Source organism: Ctenocephalides felis, unplaced genomic scaffold (assembly GCF_003426905.1).
Source record: "Ctenocephalides felis isolate EL2017-DRISC unplaced genomic scaffold, ASM342690v1 CF-g0.4_SCAFFOLD_00845, whole genome shotgun sequence".
Taxonomy (NCBI): domain Eukaryota; kingdom Metazoa; phylum Arthropoda; class Insecta; order Siphonaptera; family Pulicidae; genus Ctenocephalides; species Ctenocephalides felis.
Genome location: NW_020536999.1, coordinates 46,105,134 through 46,120,732, shown reverse-complemented (window position 1 = coordinate 46,120,732; position 15,599 = coordinate 46,105,134). Strand labels below are relative to the sequence as shown.

At 30.9% G+C, this 15,599-nt stretch overlaps 1 protein-coding gene across 1 annotated transcript in view; it reads right to left on the bottom strand.

Annotated features, from left to right (window-relative positions):
* Positions 1-2,279: 2,279 nt before the first annotated feature.
* LOC113384121 overlaps positions 2,280-15,599 on the bottom strand; it is a 47,876-nt gene continuing 34,556 nt past the window's right edge. The window contains exons 5-9 of the mRNA XM_026622085.1: positions 6,476-6,768; positions 6,285-6,402; positions 3,683-3,861; positions 2,530-2,795; positions 2,280-2,460 (exon numbers count right to left, since the gene is read on the bottom strand). Coding sequence (XP_026477870.1) covers positions 2,280-2,460; positions 2,530-2,795; positions 3,683-3,861; positions 6,285-6,402; positions 6,476-6,768 — 1,037 coding nt within the window. The remainder of the gene's footprint in view (positions 2,461-2,529; positions 2,796-3,682; positions 3,862-6,284; positions 6,403-6,475; positions 6,769-15,599) is intronic.

Below are 15,599 nucleotides of genomic sequence, written 5' to 3'. Positions count from 1 at the left end.
ATGAAGATATATATCTGAAGTATTTGCGTTATTTCAGTAAATCAAAATCAATCTTTTTAACCCAATGTTCATTTGTGATCAAACATATAAATTGTTAAAAAATATTTGTTTTTAATTTTTTGTACTAGCTTGTGTACATTCTATATAAGCGGGGCCTTAAAGGTCCGTAGGTAAAAAGGTCCACTACTAATATCTCAAAAAGGAGTAAGTTAGTAATGTTTTAACATAACATGTTAATTTAAAATTTGTTGTTATTGCAATATTTGAAAGTAGATGGTGTAATTTGTATAATCATCCACGACCTTAATTCTTATGACGTTGCTATCAGGAGATAAACGGTCATGTTAGAAAATCTTTAATCAAAGTATTTCCTTTCGTTGTTAGTTTTTTTATGTGAGCAATGTTGTCTAGTCTACAAGACCTTAATATATTTTTTTAGGAAATACTAGATCAACCTATCAGCCTTAGCTTTGCAAAAAATGTGACCATGCAATTTATATTTTGCATTCATTGAATATTAGTGTTATTTTTTCGTAAAATCCCTTTAAAATAAAATATAAGACATTGGATCTCTTTGCCTCCTAGTTGTCCCATTTTACCCCGCCAATGAGGAACAGACGAGAAATTTTAGAAATATAGTGAAAAACCCATTTCTTTCAATTAGGAATTAACTGGTAATTATACTGAAAATAGTACGATAATTGTTATGTATTTTGATGTAGCTCATTTTGTTTAGATAATCACTTAAAGTCAAAATGCACCTTTGTGCCCCGCCCTATTTTAAATCATATAGTGATTTCATTTCATTCTGAAGAAAAGAAGGAATATTATAATAATTTCATATGTTAAAATACCATATCATAATGTGGTATCTGACACTAAAAATCGTGAATAGGCCCTACATATATCTACATATATCGGAACTTAAAGGAAAACTAGTTGGTATTGGTATTTTGCCTTGAGGCAAGTTACATGAACTTCCCGATATGTGTAAATAATCGACTTAATCAATAATAAACAAATTAATTTATGAGTGATTAGAAGTATTCCGAGAAGATTTATTACACATCATTGAAAACGAACGAACACGTTTTTCTCGGAGTATTATGTAAAAGCAAATTTTCACAAATCAATAATTTTTATAATTGAACCAGTTTTCGTAAGATGTTAATGGTTTAGTATATGTTCACTAAGACCAAGTAATCTATCGTTATATCAAGTAAACCATCTAATTTTGATTTTAACAAACGTCAAAAAAGTACTCATTTTCTCAAACTTTGATGAATTTTTAAAATTAAACTACTTGTCGTGAGGCCGCAATATTTCAGTAAGTTCTATAAGACCATTATATACATCGCTAAAGAAAGTTTCATAAAAATCAGCTTAAATTTTTTTTCAACAGTTAATTACAAGAAAACGGCTCGGTAGATTTTCACCTAAAACTAATAAGTATTATTTCCAACTAATATCTTTCGAACAGTTTTTGATTTTTTAAAATCGATTCGGTAGAATGAGCTTAAATGTGGCCAAAAAGTTTGATACTGTATTTCAAATTACAAAGAAACTGCTCGGCAGATCGTCTCACAAAACTGACAAACTATAGTGCTGTTCAGGCGTTTTTGAGCAAACGTCGATGAAAAGTCTGATTTTGACAAATGCCAAAAAAAACGATACCAACTTTTGCAAACTTTGACGAATTTTTAAAGCCAAACGACTTGTCGTAGGACCGTAGTATGATCAAGAAACTATGATATCTACCGTAAAAATAAAACAAAATCATAAAAATCGTCGAATTATTTTTTTTAAAAACTTTATTACAAGAAAACGGCCTGGCCGATTTTTACCAAAAACTAATCAGCACGATTCCCAACCAATATCTTTCGAACGGTTTTTGAATTTTCAGAATCGATTCAGAATTGCAGGCTAAAAAGTGGACGAAAATTTTTTCACTTTTCGGCTATTCATAAAGAAACGGCATGGACGATCGTCGCACAAAACTAAGAAACGCTAGTCCTCATTGAGATACATCGAATGGCTTTTAAATTTTTGAAATTGGTCGAACCGTTTTTTGAGAAAACGTCGATTTACGACAAAAAATCTGTTCACATACACGCACACACACACAGACACATACTTTTTTTCAAATTTGGTCTCATTCGATTCAGAATGGCTTGAAACGTCGAGAAAACATAAAATAAGCGAATCGGATTTTTTGATGAAAACATAAACTTCTTCTTCGGGAAGTTAATAAACAAAAGATTATTTATCTTTTTACTATTTTACCTATATTTATAAGTTCCTCGTCGCCCGTTTCGAGCACCTCTAGATAATTGTGCATGCCCATGCCTGCAAATCTGTGGAGCTTCGTCGCTCCCATCCGAACATCCGATCACAGAATTGCAGAATTCGTACTCGGGGAGACATTGACCATCCCCACAAGCAAAAGTGTGAGCTGGACATCTGTACATTATCATAATTTATATAAGAATCTTTATTATCACTTTATTGGTAAAATATTGATTCATTTACGTTTGTCCTTTGCCGACACGACAGCCTGCTTCATCCTCTCCATGAGGACACTGCGGTGATCCGTCGCAACGAGCCGATAGTGACACACATCGTCCTGATACTTCGCATCGGAATGATGGTACTGGACATTCAGTGATTTGCTCAATGCTGTCATAAGAACCAGGACGAGATAGACCATCACATCCGAATTCATCGCTCCCGTCAGGGCAGTCTTTCCTACCATCGCACACGAAGAAATAGCTAATGCACCGGCCCACAGTTCGGCACTGAAATAAATAGTAAATGAATGTTTGATTAAGAAAATTGTAAATTTATATGTAGCGAACAACTGGCTTCCGGAATCCATTCTTGCGTCTAAGCAATCCTGCTTATATCAGAATAATTGTAATGTTCTAAGAAGAATCCTAGCAAAGTTTATAATAAGATAGAATCACTCATTATCGAAAGAGTAAGAAATAATATGTTAAAGGATAGCCTCTTAGCTCATAGTAATTATATTAATATCGAAATGTGCGGGATTATTATTGGAAAATTACTTAAGATCTTTCTTATGGCTTTTGATATATGGGTCATTCTATTACAAACCGAACACCAATTAACCTAGCGCTCAAAAATATTTAATATCTTTGGATCTAACTGCGCCTCCAACATCATATAAAGAGATTTTGTAGTAGAGTTTAAGAGAAAAATTTTGTTGTTTATTTCAATCGATTCGAGTTGGGGAAAGGGTATGTAAATCCTATATTAACAATAGACTGCTTTTATTGTTAAAATATTGCAAAAACAATTTTTCTTTTCAATTAACTGAAAGTTGAATTCAAAATGAGTACAATAAAAAAAATCATACTGATCTGTTCACTACAACTGGAGATATTAAGATTAATGCAGAGGAAGACCATCAAAATTGAGCAAATTATCTAAATTTCAATCGTAAATATTTTCTTTAAAAATTTTTTTAAATCAAAATCCTGAAATACGTGTCGAATGATTTTATGAATAGTATTTGTAAACAAATTTTCATACAATTCGAAAATGTCATATATTTTTTTGCCCAAAATCCGTACGATTTGTAAAAGAATGGCCCATATAGAAGTTAAATTTTACAAATTCCGAAGATAGTTCCAGTATATTTCAGAATTCCTTGAGTGATTACCTGGAATGTAGTGGGTGCGCAACCATTGTATTTGGCCCCACAGTTGGGGCTGGTGGCATTTGGTGCCACAATAGCACAATCGCAAATTCCGAGAATGCAACGTGAATTGGGATCTGCGGCTTTGCACTGCACATCAGACAAGCAAGGCGTTCCTATCGTTGCCGGCTTCTTTGTCGATCCTAATAAACAATAAATTAAAAAATAATTGTAATTGAAGATAAATGACATTACGTTTCAAAGAAAATTACTTGAATTTCCCGTTACTAATAGCATTTGCTAATATTAAATTAGTAAAAATAAATATATACAAATGTATAATTCTTATAATTTTAAAATGTAATCAATCAAAAACTCTGCAAAAAAACATATATTCTCACTATTTGATACCGATTTTAGGCTTCAAATTATATAATTTGAGTTTATAAATTACCATAATATTAACAGATATCTGTTATTAGTTTGTTTCTGTAGCTTTAAAACGGTTTGACTTTTGTCTCTCAGAAACCAAAAATTCCAGCCTATTGTCAATACGAATCGAAGATTTTTCGCAGGATCCAGCTGATTCTGATATGTATAGATTTATATACCTAAAGTTTCTCAATTTCGTTTTCGATAACTCACCTTGCGGGTTGGTTAGTTCCAAAATTGTTATTACATTAATAATGATAAATGCAATTTAATAATTTGGTTTAATATTGGACAATTAGATTGCTTGGACTAATTGATCTATATTCAGTGGTGCTGTTTCAGTGGTACCAGAACGCGTTTGAGGCTCAGATTTATAATTTAGAAAAACAAACCATTTTTTTCGGTTTTTGATATTTTAATTTGGTTTGAGCACTTGTTTATAATAATACATGTAAAATATCGTCAAAAATAAGATCGAAATATTCAATATTTAAAGAAAAATCTCAATACGTCAGCCAATTCTCGTTATCAGAAATCATCTTTAGTTCCGGAACATGTTTCGGCCGGAACAAAGTTTTGAATCTTTCCAGCTCAACAACATTGCTTACTAAGTTACTACGTCAATATGTGTTTAGATAATATCATAAGGTTTGAAACCCACTCTTGTAAATATTTTATATCGGCCATAAAACGATAACAAATACGATATCGATAATATTTGATTATAAATTACAACGCTAATTGAACATCCCGCTTAGATATCGACAGTATCAAACTGCTACTAGTAATAGCCGTTAGTTAATGTTTATTGGAACAACATACAAAGACAAACCAGTAAATATCACTTGGAATATATATTGTAAAATCAGTTATGCCGGTTCTTACGATTAGTACATTGCGATGTACATATATCAGATGAGAATAGATTGGGCGCATAAAATCTAACAAACGCGATAAACTTCTAATCGACTTCACTTCAGCGAATTTTTGAACTTTGGTTCTTTTATGGCAATAAATCAAAACGCCAAACACCTTAAACTTCAACTGTAAGATCCATCATCCGGTTTTCTGGATTTGGGAAAATTTAAATATGTTATTCAAAGTTCGGCCATTGCGGGCCGAAAGGCAATCCCTAGGTCTAATCTGAAACAAAAAAAATCTAAAAAAAAAAAAACAAAATTTATTCGGTAGTCATGTATTATTATGATATTATCGTTAATCTGAATAGTTTTTTTTACAATATATAAAGTGAAGATTGTGGTTATCAAGATTAATGTTTTGTAGACCGCTCAATTAACAGTTAGAGATGAAGCGATTGATTAATTAAAACTCTGGGAATAATAAAGACGTTAAAACTTTGATTTCATTATCCAGCGGTCTACATGATAATCAATTATGCTAATTAAAGTATCTTTCTGTTATACCGAACATTAATTAAGTCAAACAAATGACTATAATAATTTTATTAGAATGTATTAATTCCTACATCGCAGTCATTTATGTTGAATCCAATAAATTTTATATGTTATGTATTTTATATGTTATGCCTATTAGATATATTTTATACCGCCGATGATTTGTAACAAACATAAAATTAAATTCGCAGAAATTAATTGATATTTTCTTAAGGATTACTGTTGCGGATTAATTGCTAATTATTTTTTAATTGGTGCTTAATCGAAGCAATCATTAACCTCACGCAAACGTTGTAAAACGATGTAATGAGATATTAAATATGTTTATGCATATTCATGTTATGTATTTATGTGCCATTTCAAAGGAAATTGATTTGATAATATATTACTGAATCGGCTAGATTATTATATGATTTGACGGTCAATATAGTCTGCAATGCCACGAAAGAAGCAACAATGATTATTTTGAAGATACTAAAGGATGAATGAAAATAATAGATCACATGGTTGTTTTTTGAAAAATCCAATATTCTGATTAATTTGTAGTAAAAATATATATTTTAATCATCGAAAATTTGTGAATTAATTTTATGGGCGTAAAGGAATTGACTCTATAGGCTGAAACATATTACCGTCATCCGCATTTGATTACTTAGAATTTATCTAATAGTGCTAATCTATTATTCATTTTGATGCAGCAATGCTCGGGAAGGACTGGACAGAACTCTAAATATTTTTGTTAATAACTTGAATACTCTAGTTTATAATTTTATTTTTACCTTTAACTAAAGCGGAAACTGGTAGTCTATTACCATGGGCTCCAGATTGCAATTTGTTAATATTTCCCCCAAACGTATCACGTTTGAAATTAATTTGAAGTATAGGTGAATTTTGTGACTGAAATAAAACAACACATTATATTTTACATAAAACTATTTTAGTACTCTTCCATCAATTTTATGTATCATACCACCTGAGTTCTCGTTGGGTTTCTCTTTGGCAACTCAGCATCTACCCTTCGAATGCTCGGCGACTCACTGCCGTGTCTTCTACCGGCAACAGAGGAAGTTTTGTTTACTTTGGCCACCTCAATGTGGAAGTTGATTACTTCTTCAGGAAGCGCGCAGGAGTCTCCAACTAGTTTTGTACCATGGGCACACTGGCAACGACCAAAAAGACCAGGAATAAGAAAATCACAACGACTAGAAGCGTCCCACATTCTGCAATGTGCGTGTCCGTAGCAAACGCTACCTGGACGAGCAGCTGAAAAAAATATATGAGGTTATTTTAAAATTTATATGTACACACAATTGAACACAATGGTGCAGTTTTACAGAGTTTGGAATGGACTTGGTTTCGTGAAGTAACAGAAGGACGTAAAACATTTGAAATTTGATTCTGAATTTTACATCTATGAATCAAAGTTATACCAAACGGTTGAAAAATTAAATGGATTAACATGTAAATAAATTTCATTAAATTTTATTCCATAAATTTGAATTATTGTAGTATCGCGTAATTGATTTGATATTTTTAGACAAAAACTAGTTGGTATTGGTATTTAGCCTTGAGGCAAGTTACATGAACTTCCCGATATGTGTAAATAATCGACTTAATCAATAAGAAATAGATTAATTTATGAGTGATTAAAAGTATTTCGAGTGGATTTATTACACATAATTGAAATGAACGAACGAATACGTTAACTCGGAGTATTCTCTTAAAGCAAATTTCCACAAATTAATAATTTTTATAATTGAACCAGTTTTCGTAAGACTTTAATGGTTTAGTATGTTCATTAAGATCAAGTACTCTATCGTTATACCAAGTAAATCGTCTAATTTTCATTTTAGTTAACATCAAAAGACTACTCATTTTCTCAAACTTTGATGAATTTTTAAAATTCAACTACTTATCGTAAGGCCGTAATATTGCAGTAAGTCCTATAAGACTATGATATATATCGCTAAAAAAAGTTCCATAAAAATCGGCTTAAATTTTTTTTTCATGAGTTAATCACAAGAAAACGGCTCGGTAAATTTTCAACTAAAACTAATCAGTATCATTCCCAACTGATATCTTTCGGACAGTTTTTGATTTTTTAAAATCGATTCGGTAGAATGAGCTTAAATGTGGCCGAAAACTTTACCACTTTTTTTTAAATTATAAAGAAACGGCTTGGCAGATCGTCGCACGAAACTGATAAATGATAGTCCTCATCGAGATACATAAAATGGCATTTAAATTTCTGAAATCGGTTCAGGCGTTTTTGAGAAAATGTCGATGAAAGGTCTAATTTTGACAAATGCCAAAAAAACGATACCAATTTTTGCAAACTTTGACTAATGTTAAAAGTTAAACTAGTTATCGTAGGACCGTAATATTTTAGTATGATCTAGAAGACTATGGTATCTACCGTCAAAAAAAAATGAAAATCGTGGAAAAAATTTTTTTTAACACTTTATTACAAGAAAACGGCCCGGCCGATCTTCACCAAAAGCTAATCAGCACGATTCCCAACCAATATCTTTCAAACGGTTTTTGAATTTTCAAAATCGATTCAGAATTGCGGGCTAAAACGTGGACGAAAAATTTTTCACTTTTTTGCTATTTATAAAAAAACGTCTCGGCCGATCGTCACTAACAAACGATAGTCCTCATCGAGATACATCGAATGTCTTTCAAATTTTTGGAATCGGTCCATCCGTTTTCGAGAAAACGTCGATTTTCGGCAAAAAATCTGTTCACATACACGCACACACACACACACATACACACACATACTTTTTCCAAATTTGGTCTCATTCGATTCAGAATGGCTTGAAACGTCGAGAAAACATTAAATTTAGCGAATCGGATTTTATGATGAAAACATAAACTTCTCCTTCGGGAAGTTAATAATCAAATCAATTTCCATAATCAATTTTAAGTGCATTATTTTTATTTGAGATAATATTGAAATGTTATAACAAAAAACTATGATTTATCTTCACTCCGTATTTAGATTTGTGAAGATGAACAGCTGTTTGACGCAGAGCAACGTGCAATCTGCTTTTTAGAGCTTACAGTTATTCTTAAGTCGTGAAAAAATCTCAAAATGGTATATAGACCACTTTTGTAACTCAGGCCATGTACAAAACGGTTAATAAAAAGATACATTTCAATTCTGTCAAACTGTCGACGCAATTAACAGAATAAATATACATATATTAAACGCCCACGTATCCCACACTTGAACTTGAGGCTAAAGACGTTTTCGGACTCGTATCAGATCGCATAGGAATTCTATTCTTTATATATTTAGATTAATATATTTTATTCTTCTTTGGATAATCAAATATATTTACATCTAAACGTCAGATGTATGTTTCAAAAATTTATATATGCAGTTAGAGTCAGAGGAGAAATATTGGACATACATTATACAGTAATACAGTCATAGAATCTTTGATCACCGATGTTTCTCTAATCAATGAGTTAAAATAAAATATTCGACTATAAATTGATCATCATAACTAAAAAATCTTTATCAAAAATTTTTTTTTAAGGATGACTTGCACATTTTTTTTAATGTGAATTTATTCAATTCTAATTTATTTACTACAGCTGTATAGCTATTGAATCAAACACTTAATTCAAAGTATTATTTTTCCCAATGCTTGTGTATAACTCTTTTTCTTCATTTTCTTGCTTATTGGATCAGAAATCGTATTCGCGTAGAAGAAACCATATACTGCGAATAAACAATTTACCTATATTGCGTGCCTCTTCAAGATGATGACAAAAAAGCGCAATATAAAACCGTAAATTTATATGTTCCGTTATAATTTAGTCAGATTTCCTAAATTGGCAATTCCTGTCACATAACATCCGTCGAATTGATATGACAGATTGTGCGTGCTTTATTGTTAGAAGTGTAATTTTTTGTTGATTTGATTAATAACTTTTTATAAAAAAATCATTATTATTAGTAGTAGTTCCAGGTTAATCAATTTGCTAAATTATACGTGAGATAATGTTTGACTACAATTATATGATTTTGTTCTGTAAATGATGTACGATTAAATTTATCGTATCATTGAGATTTTAATTATAAGTAGTAGATTCAAAAGTAGTTATATATTATACGTTATATTCTGACACTTTTGTGCTTGAAAAGTGATTTACCTTCAGATAAATCAGAAGCAATATTTTTTGTTATAACATATATTGATTATTTATCTATCAATATTAGATATTATTTGAATTTCATTTTTCACTGAAGGGATTGAATGTGGAAACTAGAATTATATCTACTTGCAGGGTTTAAAAACTAATAATTATTTATTTAATTAATAAAAACATTACTATTTTATTTTATTATCTTAGTAAATTATTAGCGTCAATGTGCTAAAAATCAAAATTGTATTTTCATTTTAAACTAAATTAATATAACTTAGGATCAGAATTTTGAATATATAAGAATATCCGTTTTTCCTCTGAAAACATTTTTGACTAGCAGAATTATAGCAATGGATTAATACAGGGATTATTATTTGTAAAAATATTCAAATAAATTATAAAGATTTAATGCTTGCATCTCTGCTATTAGCACATTACAAACATTCGTATATGAATTTACATATAAAATGATTTCTATTTTAATAATTATTTGGGATTTCCATGTTTTTGTATAGCATTTTGAATTTAAGGGGCACAACTAAGGTTATACCTCTAAAAATAACATACCAAAATCGACATCTTAAATAGTTTTTGAGTCACAGCCATTTAAAGAGTATATATATGGTATTATATAGTATAACGATCATTTTATCTTTAAACGCGTTTTTCTCGAAACAGTATTTTTCGAATTTGCTGGAGCGATTAATCAAAAACAAATGACCTTATCAATATCAAATATTTTTTACATGTTCTATATATAGTTCTCCGTAAAATAAACTATCGATTTTTTGATCGGATCAAAATCGAATTTTGGCAGTCCAAAAACGACCAAAATTTTGGGTAAAATTCGACTTTTTTGTAAAAAAACGCCGTCATTTTGTCAATTTTTTGATTTTTTTTCTTTATCGTAGTTCATTTTACAGACAATATTATCTAGTTTAACGAGATTTTTTTTTTAAATTTCATCCACGTAGAAGGCCGGAATCACTGCAGCAGTAAAGGCCCTTTTTTTGTCGCGCCGTTGGAGATCGACGATAACTTAAAAAAATATTTAATTGTGTTCTTCAAAAATTTTACTATGTATTCTTAAAACATGTATAAATATATTCCTAAAATTTTGAAATGATTGATAAAGTAGTTTTTTTTAATATAAATTCCCAAAAATCACCAGTTTTTTAGGCGGTTACACTAGTTGTGTCCCTGTTTTATGTGATTATCTGTTCTAGTTAAAACTTGGTTACATATAAATAATGATATTATCAGTTAGTTAATTATTTCTCTATTATAGTTTTGTGGATATTATGCACAATTCAAATCAATGTTTATTTTTCTCATCCCGACGTGCTGTTACACAGAATAATTTCTCCTTCATAGGAAGGAAGTAGCAAGGTATGAACCATACGTCGTGTATTTCATTCATATCTACATAAACGACATTCAAAAACTATGTATATTTTTAAAATTGCCCACTATTACATATTCTGTTCGCCTATCACCCGGTAAGATCATTTAGTATGACAGAACACGCGCGTCCGAGATCTCTGTGGATTCTTGAGCTCTCGAGTAATCTATCTCGTAGTACGAGACCAGTTTGCGCTAATGGGCTTGCATAACTATCGGTGTCGAGGGGTCGACCCTGGCGGTGATCAAGCTGTAAGGCACTCACTTTGAATTATTAATACTGATGCTGGAAGACGAGCAGGTGTATGCTAAATAAACATATAACCACAAAGAGAAATAGAAATGATTTCAAGATATCAAAGATATCAATCACTGTAATGGAATTTGGAAGACCCAACATACTTGGAAGTGTTCTTAAATCAGCTTGTTGAATTATTGTTGCTATTGAGTTATCAGATAAGATAACATCCTAGTCAATATAATGAGATAACATAATAATAAGAGTAACTATAAATGCGGCACGAGATGCTCATGTTGTGCCTTTTATTATTTCAGTTTATTTTGGGTTTACTTTTACAAATACCTTTTACAAATATCCCGGTACCAATATCCCGGTGAAATTATGAAAGAAATACTAGGATTAGCAAAAACAAACCGGTTAAGATGAGGTAAAATTAAAAGAAATAGTTAAAAAATAGCCAATAATGATTTAAAACAACTGAGCAAGAAATTAGCAAAAGTACAGATAAATTAGTAGTAATTTTGCAAATAAGAAAAACCTTTTATTGATGTTTTCAGATGCCTAGAAAACCTTAGTTCTGTGTTCAACCCCAACCTCGGCCTAGCTTGCCTTCAAGCAGTATTCCTCAAATTTCCGGGTATGCATCTTAAATATAATTCTCAAGTGAAAATCCTCAATGCCTTTTGTAGGCATTGCTGCATCAGAATCAAGTTAATAGTGATAGCACAGGTATACGTATCTGATATATATATAGTGCATAGCTATATAAAGAAGAATGGTTAACTGCTGGGCAGCCCTTTTGGAAATCTGAACTAGTAAATCAGAAATCGCAGTTTAGAGAGCTTATAGTTCTGATCGCTGTACAAAAAATCAATATGGCTGAATTTATGGGCGAATTTGTTGTTAAATCCTTGTGACGTCACCAGTCACTGGGGGCAGTGTGGGCATTTGGCATGCCAACACTGAGTGCTGGCAGTTTCCTTATAGGGAAGGAAGATTTGATATTATAGATAGTATATCCATATATTGTAACGACAATTGGCATTGTCGTCAAAGGGTTGCACAACCCTCATTGCTAAAAGAGTACATTCTGTTTCATTCGTGTAGTTAGTTGGTTTAGTTTCCGCAGGTAATTACAGGGTGTTTATAGAAGTCGGGTTAAGGAGCTGGAGTAACCCTTTCGTAATGGGAATGCAATGCTAAGATATAATATTTGGCAGACGTTGCAATCCCCGAGAAAGAGCCCACCAATCCGTCACAATATCAACAACTTCTAAAAGGATGCAGACAAGGAAAAGAGCTTACTAAAAACGTACTAAATGAAACTTGGAACGTGTATATGAATTAGTGGAACTAAAATGAAAAACAACTAAATAAAAATGATTGATTAATTGACTAACTAAACTAAATTGGTGACTATATTTTTAAATGTAGTAAAACAAATCATCAACGATATTATTTTTATTAAGGCATCTAAAATTTATGTTCCTTTCAATTGATCCGATTTTTACTTCTGTTTTACACGATATCGTCTTCGATTACAATGCTCATAGATCGGGTTCTACTTCTAAACCACTCAATGCAAAGGCAACTGCCACTCGTGCCCTCGTGCAGTATATTCAGTTAAGCCTTTCTCACCGCTCCGACATGATTTATTCATGGCGCGTCTTTTGTAGAACTACCACCTAGACAGCAAGAATGACGATAATTGAACCCTTTGTATTATTTTCTCGCTTACGCGCTGCAACACCACCCCGTTGCACGTTTCCGTGAACGCCCAGTCTATTAAGAACACGGTCTGTTCCTGGTGTTCTCAAGCCATGAAATTTATTAGGTGCTTCTTGATAATTTAGTGTCGTAATTTTTTCAGTTTTTCTAAAAATTAGTTGTTTGAATCGATACTAGTGAGCAGACTATAGACAAAATGTAAAATTACTTGTAAATAGGGAATGCAATACCGGTATACCGGTATACCGAATTACCGGTAAACCGCCCGATTTTTTGGCGGTATTTTTACCGGTATTTTCGGTATTTTTACATAAGCGCTATTTGATACATAATACACTAAAGTTTAAATTTCTCGGAACAAATTTATCTTTAAATTCCATAATCGCATAAACAGCTATATTTTCAAGTGATTCTATAAGATAAACAAGTGTCAAATATTATCTCAACTCGTCATTAAACTATATATTTATTGCTTTACTAAAGGCTTCATATCGTGTTACAATAAATATAATTGGACTGATAGATAATGATGTTTGTTTCATCTTATGTAAAAATGTAACGATTTTTTAAGTGATATTTGCGCCAAAATATTTTATATGATACAGATTACCCCTGCGTAATGTTTATTTTTTTCTAACTTTATACATAATAATTATGATAATTACTAAATATTTTTGCTTCTTATTACAATTATAAAATATTATTTTTCGACAACGTTTAGAAGTTTGAAAATACTATAGAAGCACCACATTGTTTTAAATAACAATACTCAACAAGTTTATTATAATAATGTAATATGATCTTTTATGAGTTTTTGGTCTTTTTTACTTATAAGTTTGTTTTCGCGAAAAGTACTCAATATACTCGATAGTGATAATGAATTAATTAAATTGGATATACTTTTGTTAAATTATTATTTACAAAATAAACTATTTGTTTTATTTTATTGTTTTTATTGTTTAGTTGAATATAGTTGTAGTAACTTTCAATTTTGTTCACGTTTGTTTAAGATAATAAAAATACCGGTAATTTACCGGTATTCCGGTTTTAAAATGGGAAATTACTGAAATACCGGTGTTGAAATTTTCCATCGGTATTGCATTCTCTAGTTGTAAAGTAGAAGGTTGAAAATAATCTATTTTCGTTTTAGGTAAAGGATGGATTGGTAAAAAGATTTTATTTAAAAGCCATCTTTTCTATCTGGATTTATATAAAGTGTAATATGCGATTATGGGTATTATATATCTGAAAAATCTACAGCCCCTGAATTTTTTTCCTACGTTTCAATGTGTCATTGATTACTACAATCTCCTTTAGAATAATGTGCTATTCTAACTTTGCTAGATACCCTATAATATTTTGCAGCAGCAATTAGATTAGATTAGATTTTTTATATTTTATATTCATGAACAAATATACCATATATGCCAATAATTATCTAAAATTAAAATTATTTCTTAAGTCAAAAAATTTCCCCCACTCAGTGTTTATTATATTAATTAGACTTTTAATATTTTTGGCAGTCAACTCCGTCCTCAAATTTGTTGAATGTTGAAGTTTTAGAAGTATGTTCTATGATACCCTTTTCATTGTTACATTCCGTTAGAAAAATTGTTTATGCAAATGTGTCTTCGTCGAATATTTTTCCAGATCTGAATATTTAAATAAGATTTGTATTAGACAGAATTGAGATAGATTAAGAACTGTTATCTTGAAAAATAACAATATAACAGTCTTCATTTAAAGAGGTTTAACAATTACAAAAGTGTTAGTTTAGCCACATTTGCATTTACGTTATTCTGGTATAATGATTTTGACGCCGCGTTGTTTTTTTATTTTGTATATTTGGTGTTAAACAAATTAATACTAGAAAAACATGTATGTGAAATGTGTATGTCTTAATACTTATTAACTGAAATTTATAGGTGTATAAAAACAGGAATGAGAGATAAAATATACGTATTATTTCTTCCCGTGAAAAAATTAAAATAAGGCATTGTTTTCCATAAATGATAAAATAAAGCATATATAGATTTAAATATGAATCGATCAACATGGAAAATAATCTAGACGATCAGTCCAAAGAAGTTAAAACAATATAATTGTATTATGAACGGGGGTGTTTATAAAATTGATATAAGTTGATGATTTATTTCGATTTTCTTCTAGACAGTTTCCAAAAATAATTAGCAAGCATGTTTGATGGAGGTCTTTATGGAGAAGTCTAATTAAAAAATGTGCCCCTAATGAAAGTTAGTATGTTTCTCCGTGGTGTCATCGGGACCCCCAATTCCTAGCAGCTTTGTTATTTTAAGTCTACTATTTATTCGTTAATCTCTCGGTTAATTTCTCATAAAATGATAAAGAATACATATGTATATATATATGTATATTATATTCTAAACTCCATAAAAGTATGCAAGTTTCGCTTTATCATCAGAAGCCAGCGACCTCAGTGCATCAAGGCGTCGTAGTTCTTTGGCAATTCATCAATGTGGCGTTTGGCCTATCATAAGTCTGGAGGTGAGCGTGTAAATAATTATACAAAAAGCATTCAGGATCG